The 14,764-nt window shown below is 49.4% G+C and overlaps 2 protein-coding genes across 2 annotated transcripts in view; one reads left to right on the forward strand and one right to left on the reverse strand.

Moving 5' to 3' along the window:
* Nucleotides 1-14,764, reverse strand: part of LOC100123549 (angiotensin-converting enzyme) — a 35,525-nt gene that overhangs the window by 3,551 nt on the left and 17,210 nt on the right. The window contains exons 10-11 of the mRNA XM_001607148.5: nt 9,085-9,225; nt 532-698 (exon numbers count right to left, since the gene is read on the reverse strand). Of these exons, the coding sequence (XP_001607198.1) occupies nt 532-698; nt 9,085-9,225 (308 nt within the window). The remainder of the gene's footprint in view (nt 1-531; nt 699-9,084; nt 9,226-14,764) is intronic.
* Nucleotides 12,333-14,508, forward strand: CPLCP2 (cuticular protein LCP family member 2). Its single transcript, NM_001173389.1, has 3 exons — nt 12,333-12,371; nt 12,751-13,098; nt 13,181-14,508. The coding sequence occupies exons 1-3, from the start codon at nt 12,360-12,362 to the stop codon at nt 13,931-13,933; spliced, it is 1,113 nt and encodes a 370-aa protein (NP_001166860.1). The 5' UTR covers nt 12,333-12,359; the 3' UTR covers nt 13,934-14,508.

Here is a 14,764-nt window from a genome sequence, read left to right on the forward strand (position 1 = left end):
CCCTTTTCGGTCCTTAATACGCTCGAGCAGCTATTTTTCCTTGGATCTGCGGTGTTATACGGCGTCTCAAGGCGATCGGAGCCGGGCTTTTGTCTTACTCGTGATTTAATTGGTATACGGTTTGTTCCTCGAGTGTGTGTACCGTTTAGAATGATAATTAGATTTTCATACGAGATCTCTCAATTAATTATACAGCCGATTCGCTTTTTACATAACCACTGCGGAAGGTAGACTCTCGGGAAGCATTGCGTTTATAGATCAGATAACTGGTCCGAAACTTAATAAGGCTGTTTAATACAAGAGCCAGCTATATCCCGTCCGTTGAAATTTCTCGGGCGCGAAGTCCTGGAGTATCGAATTCGTCGCGACAAAAATCGAGCGTGAAAGTAATATTCACAGAAACACTGTCACCGATGCGTATATCATTGATAACTTCCGCGGTGAAATAATACGCGAGATGCGTATCGGTCAGTTTCGAACTGCACCCGAGGGACTTGTTATTTTTTTTATTTTTTCTTTTCGTGTACTCACCATAGGTCCAGCCGACGAGTTCGTTGGTCCTGAGGTTTTCGGTGCGGAGCCAATCTTCGAGCGGCCGGAAGTACTCCCTAAGGGCGGACGGGTCCAATCTCGACTCGCCCGTCGCCTCGAAAAGCACGTCCTGCCAGGGCACCGAAGACCCTCGTTCCATCAGTCTTCTGCGGCAGACAAAGATTCTCGTTTATAAAACTTAACTTCTGCGATGCACATTTTTTTTCGCGATTGCTCGGAAAAATGTTCATACATCCGTTCCCACGTAATTTAATTATGTAAAGTCTAATTACGGATAATTTTCTCGCTGCGTGTATATTATATATTGTAATGTGCGCGCGTGGAATAAATTGTGCGATAAATCGCATAGAATTTCGTAGGGAATATAATACGATGTAGTGGACGATGCCAGAAGACTATGCGAATGATGTGACTGTGGGCAGGGAAATTGTCACCTGGAAAATTCGAAAGCGCAGCGTTTCGCAATAAAGGCGTCAAAGAGGAGCCCGGTGTATTGCGTATCAAAATGATAGGATTCCTTTCCGCCGTCTACATCGTTTTTTTCCGGTCCAGGGCTGTTTTCGGCTCGTATGGAAAAAGTCGTTTGAACTTGCATAATATACGGCATTGCTTTGTCCGAGCGTTGCCTTCTAATGTCGTGTGCTTTCCGAACATCGTATTCGGATTAACCGGCGTTCGGCCCGTTTTTCCATCCTCATTAGCGCATGCAGCGCGTGTGTAGCAGGTATAACAGAGTCGAAAGAGAGAGAAACTTCTTACGTGCGCGCGCTTGCGACTCGTTTCTCTATTTATTTTTCCTACACGCACACATACTCTTAAACGTACGAATCAACGACGGCGACGCTTATAAAGCGGAAGTGAGCTGCTGTGTGCTATCGCAATCTCGCCGCGTAATTTTCGCCGAGAGAATATCGTTTCCGTTATACAGATCCGCGTCTTTCCCGCGACAAAGCAATAGGCCAATTCCACCCACAATAAGCCAAGTTCATTCCCGAATCTCCTCGCGGCTAGGATATCCTACGCAAAAATCCATTTTCGCAACACACAGCCTCCCCCGCCGTATACGAACGGCTTCGTCCGTGAGAACCGGACGTCGCTCGGGGAAAAAAGCCGGAATGTCTGTCGCTATGCGCCGCGAGTATAATTTATCGGCGCTCATAATTTCCGGTGTATAGGTGTATGTATACGCGTATAAGCGAAGCCTACAATATAATGTATATACTTGAATTGCGCTGTGCGTGTGTGGTGTAGTGGTGCGGATCGTGAACGGAATATAACGTTGGCGTAACGGCCAGGCGCGCGAGAGATGCCGAGAGCGCGGTTACGCCGCTATGGTTTAGTTACGGCCAAGTATATAATGCGCGTTTATCTGCGGAGCAAAGGAGAGCGCGCGCGATTACTCACTTGCCCATGCGGTTATAAGCGACGAGTTTTACAGCGGTGCCGTGCTATGGGGCCGGCGAGCTACGTTTCGGGGGGAGATAACAATTAATATACGGCGATGAGAAAATTGGTGCCCGATACATCTTTCGCATACGGCAAAGTTACAGCCCTCGATAAATACCCACACAATTGCATTCCACTTTCGAGTACAAAGACAAACGGCCGAGTTAATCATCGGACAATTTCGAAAACAAACAGCGCCATACACTGCCTGCTGCATGTCGCAAACGCGCAGCTTCCAGCGTCGGAAGTGCACCAAAGAAGACGCATGTACGCGTGCGTGCGCTTTCGCAACATGTATGAATTGCGCCGTAGGTATATGATTGATTGGGGTAAATACATCGATGAACCGCGTGCGCGAGGAATTCACTTTTGACGCCGCGTTAATTACACTTTTCTGCGCAGCTGTCTACGGTCCTTTCCAAAGCAGATTACAATCCTTGCGAAATTGCGGTAATGACACTGGTCTCTCTGGATCGAGCTAACTTCTGAGGTGCATACAAGCGCGCGTTACGCAAATGAGCGCGTATATAACCCAAATAATCGCGGAAAAAGAAAGCGGGAAAACAGACAAGGTAAGTCAGTTTTTCGCACTTGACGGACACCTGTCCACTTCATCGGACTTATAACACACACAGAGCTGATGGAAGAGCGCTGTCTGCGGCGTTGAATTAATAATAATTAATTCAAGCGCGCAAATCCTTTTCACTTATATTTTCCGTCGCAACGCCTACTTTCACGCGGTGCCGCGCAGCTTTTGTATCGTAATCTGGCCAAGGCTAGACGAGCTGCAGTCGATATCCTGCAAGGTTATGCATTATTCCTCTTCGACGCGCGTATGTATACACTGGAAAAGCCGATCGACTACTCGAGAAAAATGTTCAGAAGCGAATGTACCTAAGAATACACCCGAAGCTAATCCAACGAACAATGCTTCGCTCCCGTTTTTCCACGATTTGCACACAAATCAATTATATCACACCTCTCGACAAAATCAACGTGAACGCCGCGACCTCACTTCTACGATTCGCCTCCTCGCAAAACAACGAGCTCGACTTTTGTAGATACAACAATGTAGGCAGCAGGCCGGCGTTATCCAACGCCCTTTCGGCGCGACGTATCGTACATAAACTTTAATTTTCCATTAGGCGCCTCGGGGACGGCCACCTCTACATTTCGCGCGCCGTCGCCGAATAAACTGCAGCCGGCACGTACACAGCTCGAGAGCTCTTATCTCCCGGCTGCGATCATCGATCGTGCCAAGCTGCCGTGTGTGTATATTCCCTTCGAGAGCATACGGAATCTCACGATGGAACGTGATCTTCGACTCCTACACGTACGCAACTGCGGATTTCCCAGCGCTTTTCACCACCACCTCGTCATTCCCACAATTCGAGCTCTCGGCAATCCGTTTTTGCGCGCGCATAATTTTATTTACGTAAAAACGACGGTCCCGAAATAAGAGCAGCGCATTAATCCAGAGTTTTATAATTCCCGCATCGGCCGAAAAAGGCGGCGAGTGTAACGTATACGGGTCAACAATCTTCGACGGGATGACGCGCGGCCCGAAAACGGCAATTAGTCGGAGGCTACTTTCTTTTTTGCCCGACGAAAGAAATCCGCGACGATCGAGCCGCTGGTCTGTGAGAATATTCGAGGATATTAAAAACGCGTCGTATACGTATCCTTCAATTTCAGATTTGATTTCGCTCTTCTTTCCAAGCCGCGAGCGTACACCGAGCCACACTGCAGTGCTCGATTGAATTGCGAAAACCGAAGAATTCGGCAACGCCGCATTGCGTAATATAACGTACATATAGTCCTCCGCTGCGCGCACTTAAGGATAATGGGCAATATAGGGTCCTTTGATATAAAACGATATCGGTCGCCGTGAGTTGCGTCACGCTGTTTTTCAAAACTCATTGTATTACCGAACTTTGCAAAAGGTAGACAAGCCTCCTCGCCGGGCGAGTTTAAATTTAAATATCTCGCATTCGATGTAATCTCGCGGCTCGATCGGACTCGCTGTTTATTTTGGACAGTTACGCTCGCTCGACCTTGAGCGAGTCGGCTCCGGAGTTATCAGGCCGCGGCCATTACAGAAACAAACAAGCTAGAGCTCTCTCGACGGGATATATTCGAACAATCCGTGTATACGTGAATGTAATTATAATTCAAAATCCTTTCGATCCTTGGTAGGGAGATAAATCAAGACAGTATAAGGATGTAATTCGACTATAACGGTTTATAGTCGCGAGTTACGTTATATTTATACCGCTGGCGTGACATAACCGATTTTCAAGCCGGCGGTGATCCGCGCCGAAAAATCGGCGCAAAGCTCGCGCTGTCTCGAGTTTCTCGCGGCCATCAACTCGAGTACGCCCGAAAGCTTAGACTGAGAGATATACACGCGAGTCTCGCCGATTTTTCATAGACGCAAAAGCGCGCGGGGAATTCGCGCGCGCTCGCGGATCGAGATAAGAATCGGCAGTGTGGCTGCACGAGTATGTGTCCGAGCGATTGCAGCGAGAGGTTTGATATAACAGTCCTTTTCATCGTGACGAGGACGTTTTTTAACCGCGTGCGCAGTGGTGGCAACGAGAGGAATCGGTATTACCGATTTTTCGTCGCGTAGCGACGGCTGGAATTTATGAGGGAACCGATTCGCGGTGACAACTTTCGCCCGATTTTTCTCCCGATCAATTAGAGCCGCAGCAGCCGCGAGTTTCGTAAAAAGAGCGACCGGATTTTTTTATCTCTCCGCGGCGGTGCGTAAATACGAATATCGAGCCTCGATCGGCGAGATAAAATTTAAAGCAGTTCTTTACGGTTCGACGACTGAATTTCGTGAAGAACCTGCGCGTACACGCGTGTCCGAGCGTTTGTGCAATCGAAGGTGTACACGCGAGTTAAGCAAGCGGAAAAATTTGGCCTGTCACATGGTCGATTTTGATTTAATCGATCGTTGATCCGTTTAGAAATTCACTCCGTCGATCGGCAGAACGTTTCGACGTGTATTATTAGGCTGGATTTCCCAAAAGTGCAGTGCGCGTTTTTCCTTGAATATTATTTCACGAAACATGACCGATAGCACACTTGGTATATCCGATCGTTTCGTAAGCTGATTAGCGAAATGTACTAATGCAACATTTTTTCTTGAGTCAATTGTGTTATGCCGGCTCTATCGCACAATTCCACGTCAGTCATACTCTCGTTCTGTACATAAAGCATGGTCTAATATCGGCCTTGCCACGAGCTCGTACACTTACATCAAGTTTATAACGCTGCTTGATTGAGGCGTTAGCTCGCCTAATGACGGTTTCGGCAGGCGCATATTACTCGTAAATATTTAGGAGCCGCATAAACTTCACGATCTCGCCGTGCGCGCGCGAATATATTAATTTTCTTTTCCGACTTATACTTCACGGTCGCAACAACGGTTCTGCTAGTGCTCACAATTTCCCGATAAGAAGATTGCCGATTATCAGACTGCAGCTACACACATACCTAATCGTCAATCAATTGCCTCACCCGAAATTTTACATCAGACTTGGCTTCTTGTGAAATATTTAAAAACATTGTTCCTTATCTAGAAACTAAAAAAAAAATTCAAAGAAACCTGTCAAAACTCCGTTGCAGCTCCGCGCGCATACAGGATACGTAAATCCGGGCTCTTTTCGTAATTTATTAAGGCCGCACATACGCCAACGCGTAAAAAAGAAAACGTACGCGTACGTGCAGTCGATCAAAGCGAGCTCTCGTAAAAGAGAGTCATCGGTTCAATCCGCCCGTTCCCAAGCATCGGAATCGTCCGAACAATGCATCGGCCGAACAAAAAGCAGAGAATCCACGCAGTGCGCACCGCGGGATTAAGCGATTATTTTCGCACGCAGTTGCGTGCCGGCTTTCTCTCAGCGTCTCTTCGGCTCCCGTTGCGTCATGCATAAATATACCGATCTCGATCCGAGATACATCGTAGCGGCACTTCCTCGAAGATTCGAGTCGTCCGATAAATAATGAAGCGGACCGTCCGCTATATGGAAAGCACGAGGCTACCAGTGCCAATACCAGCGCTTACAGGGGATTTTAAGAGCGCGAAGAAAGTGCATTTGAATTTTTCACGCGGACGCGCACGCGCAGCGAATGGACGAGTGGTCGTGATTAGAAACTGGATTTTTCGCAGTAGAGCGGAGATTTTTTTACTCGTGAAAACGCTTTGCAAAAGTGTCTAGCACGCTTTGAACGGCGGCTGCACGCCCCGTAATTGTTTAATAAGAGGTTATTTCCCAAGCGATCGCGAGGCACGCAACAGTGTATACATAGTAGAGATACACATAATCGATAAAGTTTACAAATCCCGCGTTTACCACAATAAGCGAGTTTTATCGGTATGTATCACCTCCTTCGATCGGCAAGCTGTCGCTTCATTCCAGCTCGATGTTTACGTTTTCACCGGCGTCTACGCACGAGGCGTGACTCACCCGATAGCCATAGTGTCACACTCGCTCATAAATTCGCGTATTATCCGTCATATACTTTCTAACCGATGAATATTTGGAAACCCGAATCCACCTGTCTCGAAGCAGGACAATACTCTGTCCACTTTTTCCTCTTCATAATTCACCGCGATTGTTTTTCTCCTCGTCCACCATTGCGCGCTTCTGCGAGTGTGTATAATCCTTACGCAAGTCGCGCAGACATACGCGCATTTTTTTTCGTAACGGTTACGTTGCTAGCCACGATATACTCGGTATACACACAGGAAGCAGGAATTTGCGCGCGGCGGTTTCTTTTTTCTCGTACTCCCGGGCGAAGTATCCGCGCGCGGCAAAGTTCAGTGGCAACGGGTTTTTGCGCGCTGCTCGGTGACGGAATAAAGAGAAATTATCGGTCTGTCCGGGCGCTCTCCCTCTCGTCGAGTTATCTAATTTTGCATTGGTATTGTACGCGGTGCGGAGAGCGGTACAACTTTATTATTAACGGCCGTGCGGCGCAATAATCGTTGTGAGAATGCGCGATAGGACACACACACACACCGGACATTTGTTACTGCACAATGAGAGCGAGAGACAGTGTAATGTGTCAATTCAGAACATCCGATAGCGGAGAGCGGTAGATGTAACGGCCGGCTCCGTACCGCACGACGTTTTAACTCGACGATATGCCCGTTGCATCGTGTATGCCGTGTGTGCAGCGTACGCGTTAAATGGATGCACTCCAGAGGTCGAAGCGCGCAAGGGTGTCAATGACAGTTGTTTTCACGCTGCAGGGCAAACTTTCCGCCGGTAATCAGCGGATTTTTAATCGCCTATTTCTTTACTCTCTCTCTCTCTCTCTCTCTCTCTCTCTCTCTCTCTCTCTCTCTCTCTCTCTCTCACTCGTTGGTGCTGTCGTCACGCAGCTCTCGAACTCTCTGCGGAACTGGGTCGCGCTCCAGAAACTAGCATTCCAAAGGGCCCGAATAAACCACGACGCCTGCATGCGTGCGTGTTTTTTCCTTTTTTCTTCAAAAGAGAGGAAAAAACCCGTTCGGCCTTGGAACATAACGGCCTAAAAGAGCCCGGCTCGTTACGCGGAGATAAAGGCAAATTTCTTAATCCTCACCGGCTTATACAACACCGGCCAAACCCGATTTTTTTTCTCGGCTGCACTCGGAGACTACACTCGACCCAATTATCCTCCTCGGAAAGCAAAAAAAGCCGCCGACGATCAATTTTTCACACTACTATACATAGCGGTGCGTATGCGCTCAGCTATAACGGGAGTTTAATCCGCCGACGCGCGAGGGATGTTGGGAAATTGCCCCCGAAATTTCACTGCACCGCGTATGTGAGCATCGCAAGGGTCGCTCTGGGCCAAAAGAGCCTCGGATCAGCTTGCGCAACGTCGCAGGGATAATGCATGTATCGGTTGCGCAACGCGATAGGAGCACTGACCGGAAGCTCACGGTTGTCCGAACGTTTAACGGCGCCGCAGAGACACGAGCCGCTGGGATAGCAGCCGGAGAGGATAATTAGGATCGCCCGCGGCTGAGGGGATTTGCTCTGCGGCGCTCTCGAGCTCAGGCTGTCGCGAAAAACCTTGTCGCGCGTCGGCTCGCATAGATCGGATTATGCGGGATAATTATCGTCGCAGTTATTCCGAAAAAAATAACTGGAGCATTCCGAGAGAAAAACGTAACCTTCGCGCGAACGGCGTTCTCCGCGGGAGAGGGGAATGAATAATCGCAGTGCTCGACTTCGGGGGCATATAACGACGAGATTACACGTTCCGCGCGATTTAATTCGATAGACCGTTTCGTTGGCGGTCCTTCCGAGTTCTGAGAAAATTTGGCGCACTCGCGAAAAATAATCCGCGAAAGCGAGATTCGTGAGAGAGGAAAAGTCTTTGTAGTCGATGTATAGCTCGTAGAACCAGGGAGATTTAGGGTGGAGCGCGACGTTATACGGCTGTGGTAGGAAACACGTGTATGCGCAATTGAGGCGAGCCACGACATCGTAATTTGGATGCTTAAATACAGTTTCCTCGAGTAGGATACAAGAGACTGGCTCATTGCCATGAATAATTGCAGCAATGTGCTGCTGCTGCACAGTAGTGCAAGTCGGATATTCGTAAGGGGCTTTAAAATCTTTCAGACGCGCGCGAATATAGCTCTACTCGTCGTCGTTGCGGGCTTGCTCTTAATTCGATTACGAAACAAGTGTACCATTACACGAGCTCTTTTTCTCTACGAGGATTATTAATCCGGGATTTAATGATGCGGCTTTTTACTTTACTTACAACGCGAGACCAAAGCCACATCGGACGTCATGCGCGCTTTTAATAATTCATCAGCTCCCGACAATTCAGTGATTTATCTATTCCGCGCGATTAACATAAAATGTGGAGCTGCATCGATGATGTCACGTGTACGCGTACTGCGTTTCACTCGGAATTAATGAAAACTGAATAAATCAAGCATATAAATAAATAATCTTCGCGCCGCGGAAGGCTACTCCGACCTCCTCGTCGGCTTAATTTTTAACGCGTCGTTTCACCTTTTTACATAAATTACGACTCCCACGCGCTTAAAAAATTAAAAACACTTACCCCAGTATCCTGCCGGCTTCGGGGCTCCTGTAAAAATCGCACTTGTGCAGGGGCTTGCGCGGATCCTCGGGATTCCTCTGTCCCGCCGCTTGACACAGTGCCCTGTACAGCTGGAACTGCAGCACCCCGGCGACGAAATTCCTGCAACAGCGATGTAAAAGAAATCCATGAGAAACACGCTTATACAGGAAACGTTCGGCAGATGTAATCCATACCGTCCAGTCAACGGATACACGTGTGTACAACCGTTGGAAATTGTCTAAGCGCGTATGTAGAGTAGAGAGTAAGAGAGGAAACTTGCACACGCTCGAGCGAGACGTCCTTTACGTAACCGACTCTGAGGCCGCGGCGCGCAGTGCACTCGAGTGAAAGATTTTATTTTTCGACTCGCTGTGGACCCACCCACCGGCGGCGGATGCGCCACGATGAAAGCCCGCGCGCGCTCTTTTCGTAATTTACGATTTTATCCGCGAGACTTATTACGCGCGCGGGCATCCGATCGTGAGAGCTGCACGCCAGGTATTGCGCTTTAATTGATCATCCGACGGGAATATTGACCCCCTGCACCTCATTACGGTTGTACCTCAAGCGTTTCTTTTCACTTTTCTGATCGATCGCGCGGACGAGCTGCAGGATAATTTGCGCGACTGAGCGCCGAATACGGCTCGCGCTTTATTAATTCGTTAATCAAATATCCGCTTGATTTATAATACAGGCGCCGAGATCGTGTACGTGTAAACAGCGGCGCTTATCCCTCCGGAATAAACATGCCTCTTATTCTCGTTTCGTCAGCATCGCACAAACGAAATCTATTGCCAATCGCGTTTCTTAATCTCCGGAAAAAAGTTCCCCAAAACATACCTCTCTCTCTCACATGCTGTAAATAAGGCAGTTGCTTCGCGCGATTTCACGCCGCGCAGAGAAAATATAGACCGGCCCAGTTTCGACGGCAGAAGCGCATCGCCGCGGGAACAATGCCAGCCTTTAGGCTGAGGCTCGTCGTGTGGAGTTGCACTGGCGCAGCAGCCAGCGATAAGTGCCCGGATATCAAGCGGCGATTCTCATCAAAAGTTTGCCCGGTCGATTAAGAGGGAACTCTCTCGAGGGACTGCCATTGTGGCACGGACGAGCGAATCGAACAAAGCCGCAGCTGACGAGGTGCGAACTGCAGGAACGAGTTTTGTGCTTTTATTTTCCTTGTTATTTTTTTTTTTTCGAGGTTTGATCGCTGAGTAATAATTCTGATCGCAATGACAAAGGAGACCAGCTCACCTCTGGCTTGGAGGAAAAAATCATCGTTTTTCACTTTCGATGCAAACGAGGCGCAGTAAAGTTTTTATTTTACTGTATAATTGTAATCGTTATATGCATGGACGAAAAATAACGAGCGGAAGATTAATTTCGCGGAACGAGCGGCTTTTAATCGGCGTAATTGGAAATTTGCGATTTTAAAGTCGTCGCTACATAGAATGTCGAGGGACAGGCCTTCATTACACCTTCGCTCGGATTTTCAGTGGACCTTGCGATAAATCCGAATTACCAAAGAGGACGTATTACGCTCTGAAGATGTAATGGAAACGCAGTAATATAGAATATTTTTTTCCTCTTAAATGTCTTCATTGATTTCACATTCAACTGCGTCGAGTTACGACCGAGTCAGATGCGAGAGAGTCAATTATCCCACTTGAAAACAAATTTGCGAAATCAGACCTGGTATAAGGTGAGAGATTCCGAAAACAAGTATAAACACGTTATTTCCCCGAAGAGTGTTTGAACGCTGGTCGTTAGAAGCGTAAATTCAAAATTATCGCTCCTTATGGATTTTATTATCGTCAAACGCCTCGGCGCATTACATCACTCGTTCGAGCGTGACGACGAGGTGCCGTAATTTTCAGGAGGACTTATAACCGTGTGTTGGTTTAATTTTGAATGACATTATTTTGAAAAAAAGTAGGTCCGCGCGCATAGTTGCGTACAGCGCGTCAATAAAAAGCGCCGAGATGTGTATAATGTAATGAGCATGCATTTCATAATTGGATCTTTCTCGAAGTGAAAAAAAGGCCATTTTTGCAACTGAAATACTTGTGTATGTAGTACATAAAAAACCATTAAAATCGGGCAAGTGCTATACTGCTCCGATACAGTTTTATGAAATTGTTGCTTAACAAGCCGTAACTCGGTGTGTATAAGCTCTCTCGACTCCTCGAACACATAAGCCGTATGAATATTACACCTCAATCACGAGCCGGCGTGGCAATTCGAAATCCATCTAGCAAAGGGTTCAGGAGAGCCTGACGCAATCCATTAACAATCCCAACTGCCGTTAAGTGCCCATTCAACACACGCATACACTCGTGCGTGGATATACTGGAAAATCAAACGCTCTCTCTTGCCTACGCATAATTCCATTATATTTTCAATCTCTAAGAGAGAGAACAGGCTATTATTGCAATCGTTACCTCACACACGCGTCAATGCTAATGCCAGCAGCTCGCGATCGGCACCTGCAGGCCACGCGCAGACCCAATTACCGAGCAAATAAGGCATCGCGATACCTATACAATGTAACACACAGCTACGGACTTTTTGGAAGCGTAATCGCGCGCCGAGTCCATAATTAGAAGGAAGAAAGAAGACGCACGCGCGGACGCCTCGTGAATACATTAGACTACTCCGTTTATAGCCGGCACTGAAACTGGGCCGCGCGAGCTCGTAATCGATTGTTCCTACGAGCAGCAGCGGCTCCGCGTGTGCGCTGGGTGGATTCTCCTATAGGCTAGAGAGCAGCAGCTACTCGCGTGCATACGTGCAGTGCCGAGGAAAGGGAACCGAGGAAAAGGAGGCGCAGCACACGAGCGGACGAACGAAAGCGAGAGGAGGCGAGAGTGAGAGAGAGAGAGAGAGAGAGAGAGAGAGAGAGAGAGAGAGAGAGAGAGAGAGAGAGAGAGACAGCACGAGCGGCGAGCGAGGGAAAAGGAAATCGAAATCGAAACCTCGAGATCGCGAGAGAGCGCCGGCCGTGTGTCCCGCCGCGGACGGGGGAGTGGTGGTGGTGGTGGTTGCGGCGCTCACTCTCGCTCTCCTCCGCGGCTACTGCTGCCGTGCGCGAACAAAGGACGCGGGGGTAGGGGGACGCTGCTCGGGCCCCCGTAAGTTGCCGGGACCCGCGAGCTCACGCAGAAGGCGAAAGTGGCGGCCGTATATAAGGCCCCGCCGGCCCGACAATCAGCATCCAGTTCACTTCTGGACGCACCCGGAACATCGCGAAAGCCAAAATGAAGAGCTTGGTACGTGTTGAGCCATACAGTGCGCGGTCGAGTGCTACTTTATCATTACGCATATACATAGTGTGACTCGAGAGATAGAGAGTCGGAGAGAATTAGAATTCTGTGCCCTCTGGTCGAGCTTGCGGGAGGAAGCTCGTTTTCTCAAAGTGCAGTCGCCGATACTCTCGGCGAGAGGAGCTCGACTTCGCACCGTCTACGCGAAAGTGCAGACGCTGGGAAGTTTCACCGGGAGTCGAGAATTATAGCGTGCCCCGATCGGGGACGGCATAACGATCGACTTTCGATGCGCTCTTTCTCGCCGAGAGCGTCGAATCGATCGAGTTCGAATTTCGCGCCAGAAGTTAGCGGTCCTCTAGACGAGCTTGTATGACTGTTTTAGATGCATGTGGCCCTGATCGCCCTCGTCGTGTCGGCGACGTGGGCTGAGGAAGCCGAGAAGCCGGCCGCCCAGGAGGCTGCTGCCCCAGAAGCCAAGAAGCAGGAGAAGCGCGGACTCCTCGGTCTGGGCTACGGATACGCTTACGACGGTGGCTACGACATCGGCGCCGCTGCTCACGGAGCTCCCGGCCTTGCCCTCGCTCACGGCTACGGAGGCGGCTACGACCACGGACACGTCGCCACCCACCACGAGAAGGTCATCACCGTCACCAAGAACGTACCGGTGCCCTACCCCGTAGAGAAGCACATCCCCTACCCGGTCGAGAAGCACGTGCCCTACCCAGTTAAGGTGAGGATTCGCTTCGAGTTAAAGATCGATGCTGAATTAGACGATCGAGTATACCAATACGAGAATACCTTTGCCTCCGCAGGTTCCAGTGCCACAACCCTACCCAGTCGAGAAGGAGGTCCCAGTCCCATACAAGGTCTACGTCAAGGTGCCAGTTCACGTACCCCAGCCCTACCCAGTTGAGAAGAGGATCCCAGTGCCGGTCCATGTGCCAGTCGACCGCCCATACCCCGTGAAGGTCTACGTGCCCCAGCCCTACCCAGTGGAGAAGCACATCCCGTACCCCGTGAAGGTCCCAGTGCCCCAGCCCTACCCAGTTGAGAAGCAGGTGCCTTACCCAGTGAAGGTGCCCGTCCACGTGCCGCAGCCCTACCCAGTGGAGAAGATCGTCCAGGTTCCAGTGAAGGTCCCAGTCGACCGCCCATACCCCGTCCCAGTGCCCAAGCCCTACCCCGTCGAGGTCGAGAAGCCAGTGCCTTACCCAGTGGAGAAGCACATCCCGTACCCAGTCAAGGTACCAGTCGACAGGCCCTACCCCGTCCACGTCGACAGGCCCGTGCCAGTGCCCGTCAAGGTCCCAGTACCCCATCCCTACCCCGTCGAGAAGCAGGTGCCCTATCCAGTAGAGCGCCCAGTGCCCTACCCCGTCAAGGTCCCGGTCGACAGGCCCTACCCCGTTCACGTTGACAGGCCCGTCCCTGTCGCGGTCGAGAAGCCAGTCCCCTACCCAGTCAAGGTCCCGGTCGGCGTCCCAGTCGTTCACAAGCAGCACTACGGACACGAGGCCTACAACAACTACAACAACTACAACGACTACGGCCAATACGGACACTAAGCTCCGAGCCGACAACAGCCACACTCTGCCAGCAGATCTCGCGCGCAATGTCAGCAGCTCCCTGACCGACTCTTCAGCGCAGCAGCAGCAGCAGCAGCAAAAGCAGCAACAAACAGCGCCTCCACTAATTAACATACGATTAAGGCTTCTTCTACTTTTTTCACACCTCGACTCTATCTACTCTACACGCGATCTTTTGTAAATTATCTCTCTCCGACAATGCGCGGCGTAGGTGGACCGACCACGCGCGACTAAATTGTTAACGATCCTGCGAGATCGTGCTGATTGGCAACTGTACTGACTGTACGTCACACGACGGCCTGCAGGAAGAGCTGGACGCGCACGAGGATACACGCTCGCGCGCTCGACTCCGTCGACCGCGCGGACGCTTACCTTACACACTATGATGACAAGATCCAGCTGTTCCGCAAGCCCTGTTACGTACGCGAATGGAAAAAAATTGCGAGGACCAGGACCTCGGTGTAGATTTACTTGTATGTTCGTATTTTGTACCGACTTAGGAGATTAATGTATTTTTTATACGGAAAAGACATAAAGAACACATGAAAAATTTACGCCTGTCTGATAATCACTCAGCCCCTATATATATATATATATATATATATATATATATATATATATATATATATATATATATATATATATATATATATATATATCCTTGATCCTTCAAAAATAAAAAACACCCGATTCTTTACATCCTCGAAAACATTGGCGGTAACACACTTGCGCAAATCATCATCACTTTCCAAAAAGCGTCATCCTTTGTCATTCAAACGAAGTGATACTCGCATAAATCGGCGGAACACA

This window comes from Nasonia vitripennis, chromosome 5 (assembly GCF_009193385.2).
Source record: "Nasonia vitripennis strain AsymCx chromosome 5, Nvit_psr_1.1, whole genome shotgun sequence".
Taxonomy (NCBI): domain Eukaryota; kingdom Metazoa; phylum Arthropoda; class Insecta; order Hymenoptera; family Pteromalidae; genus Nasonia; species Nasonia vitripennis.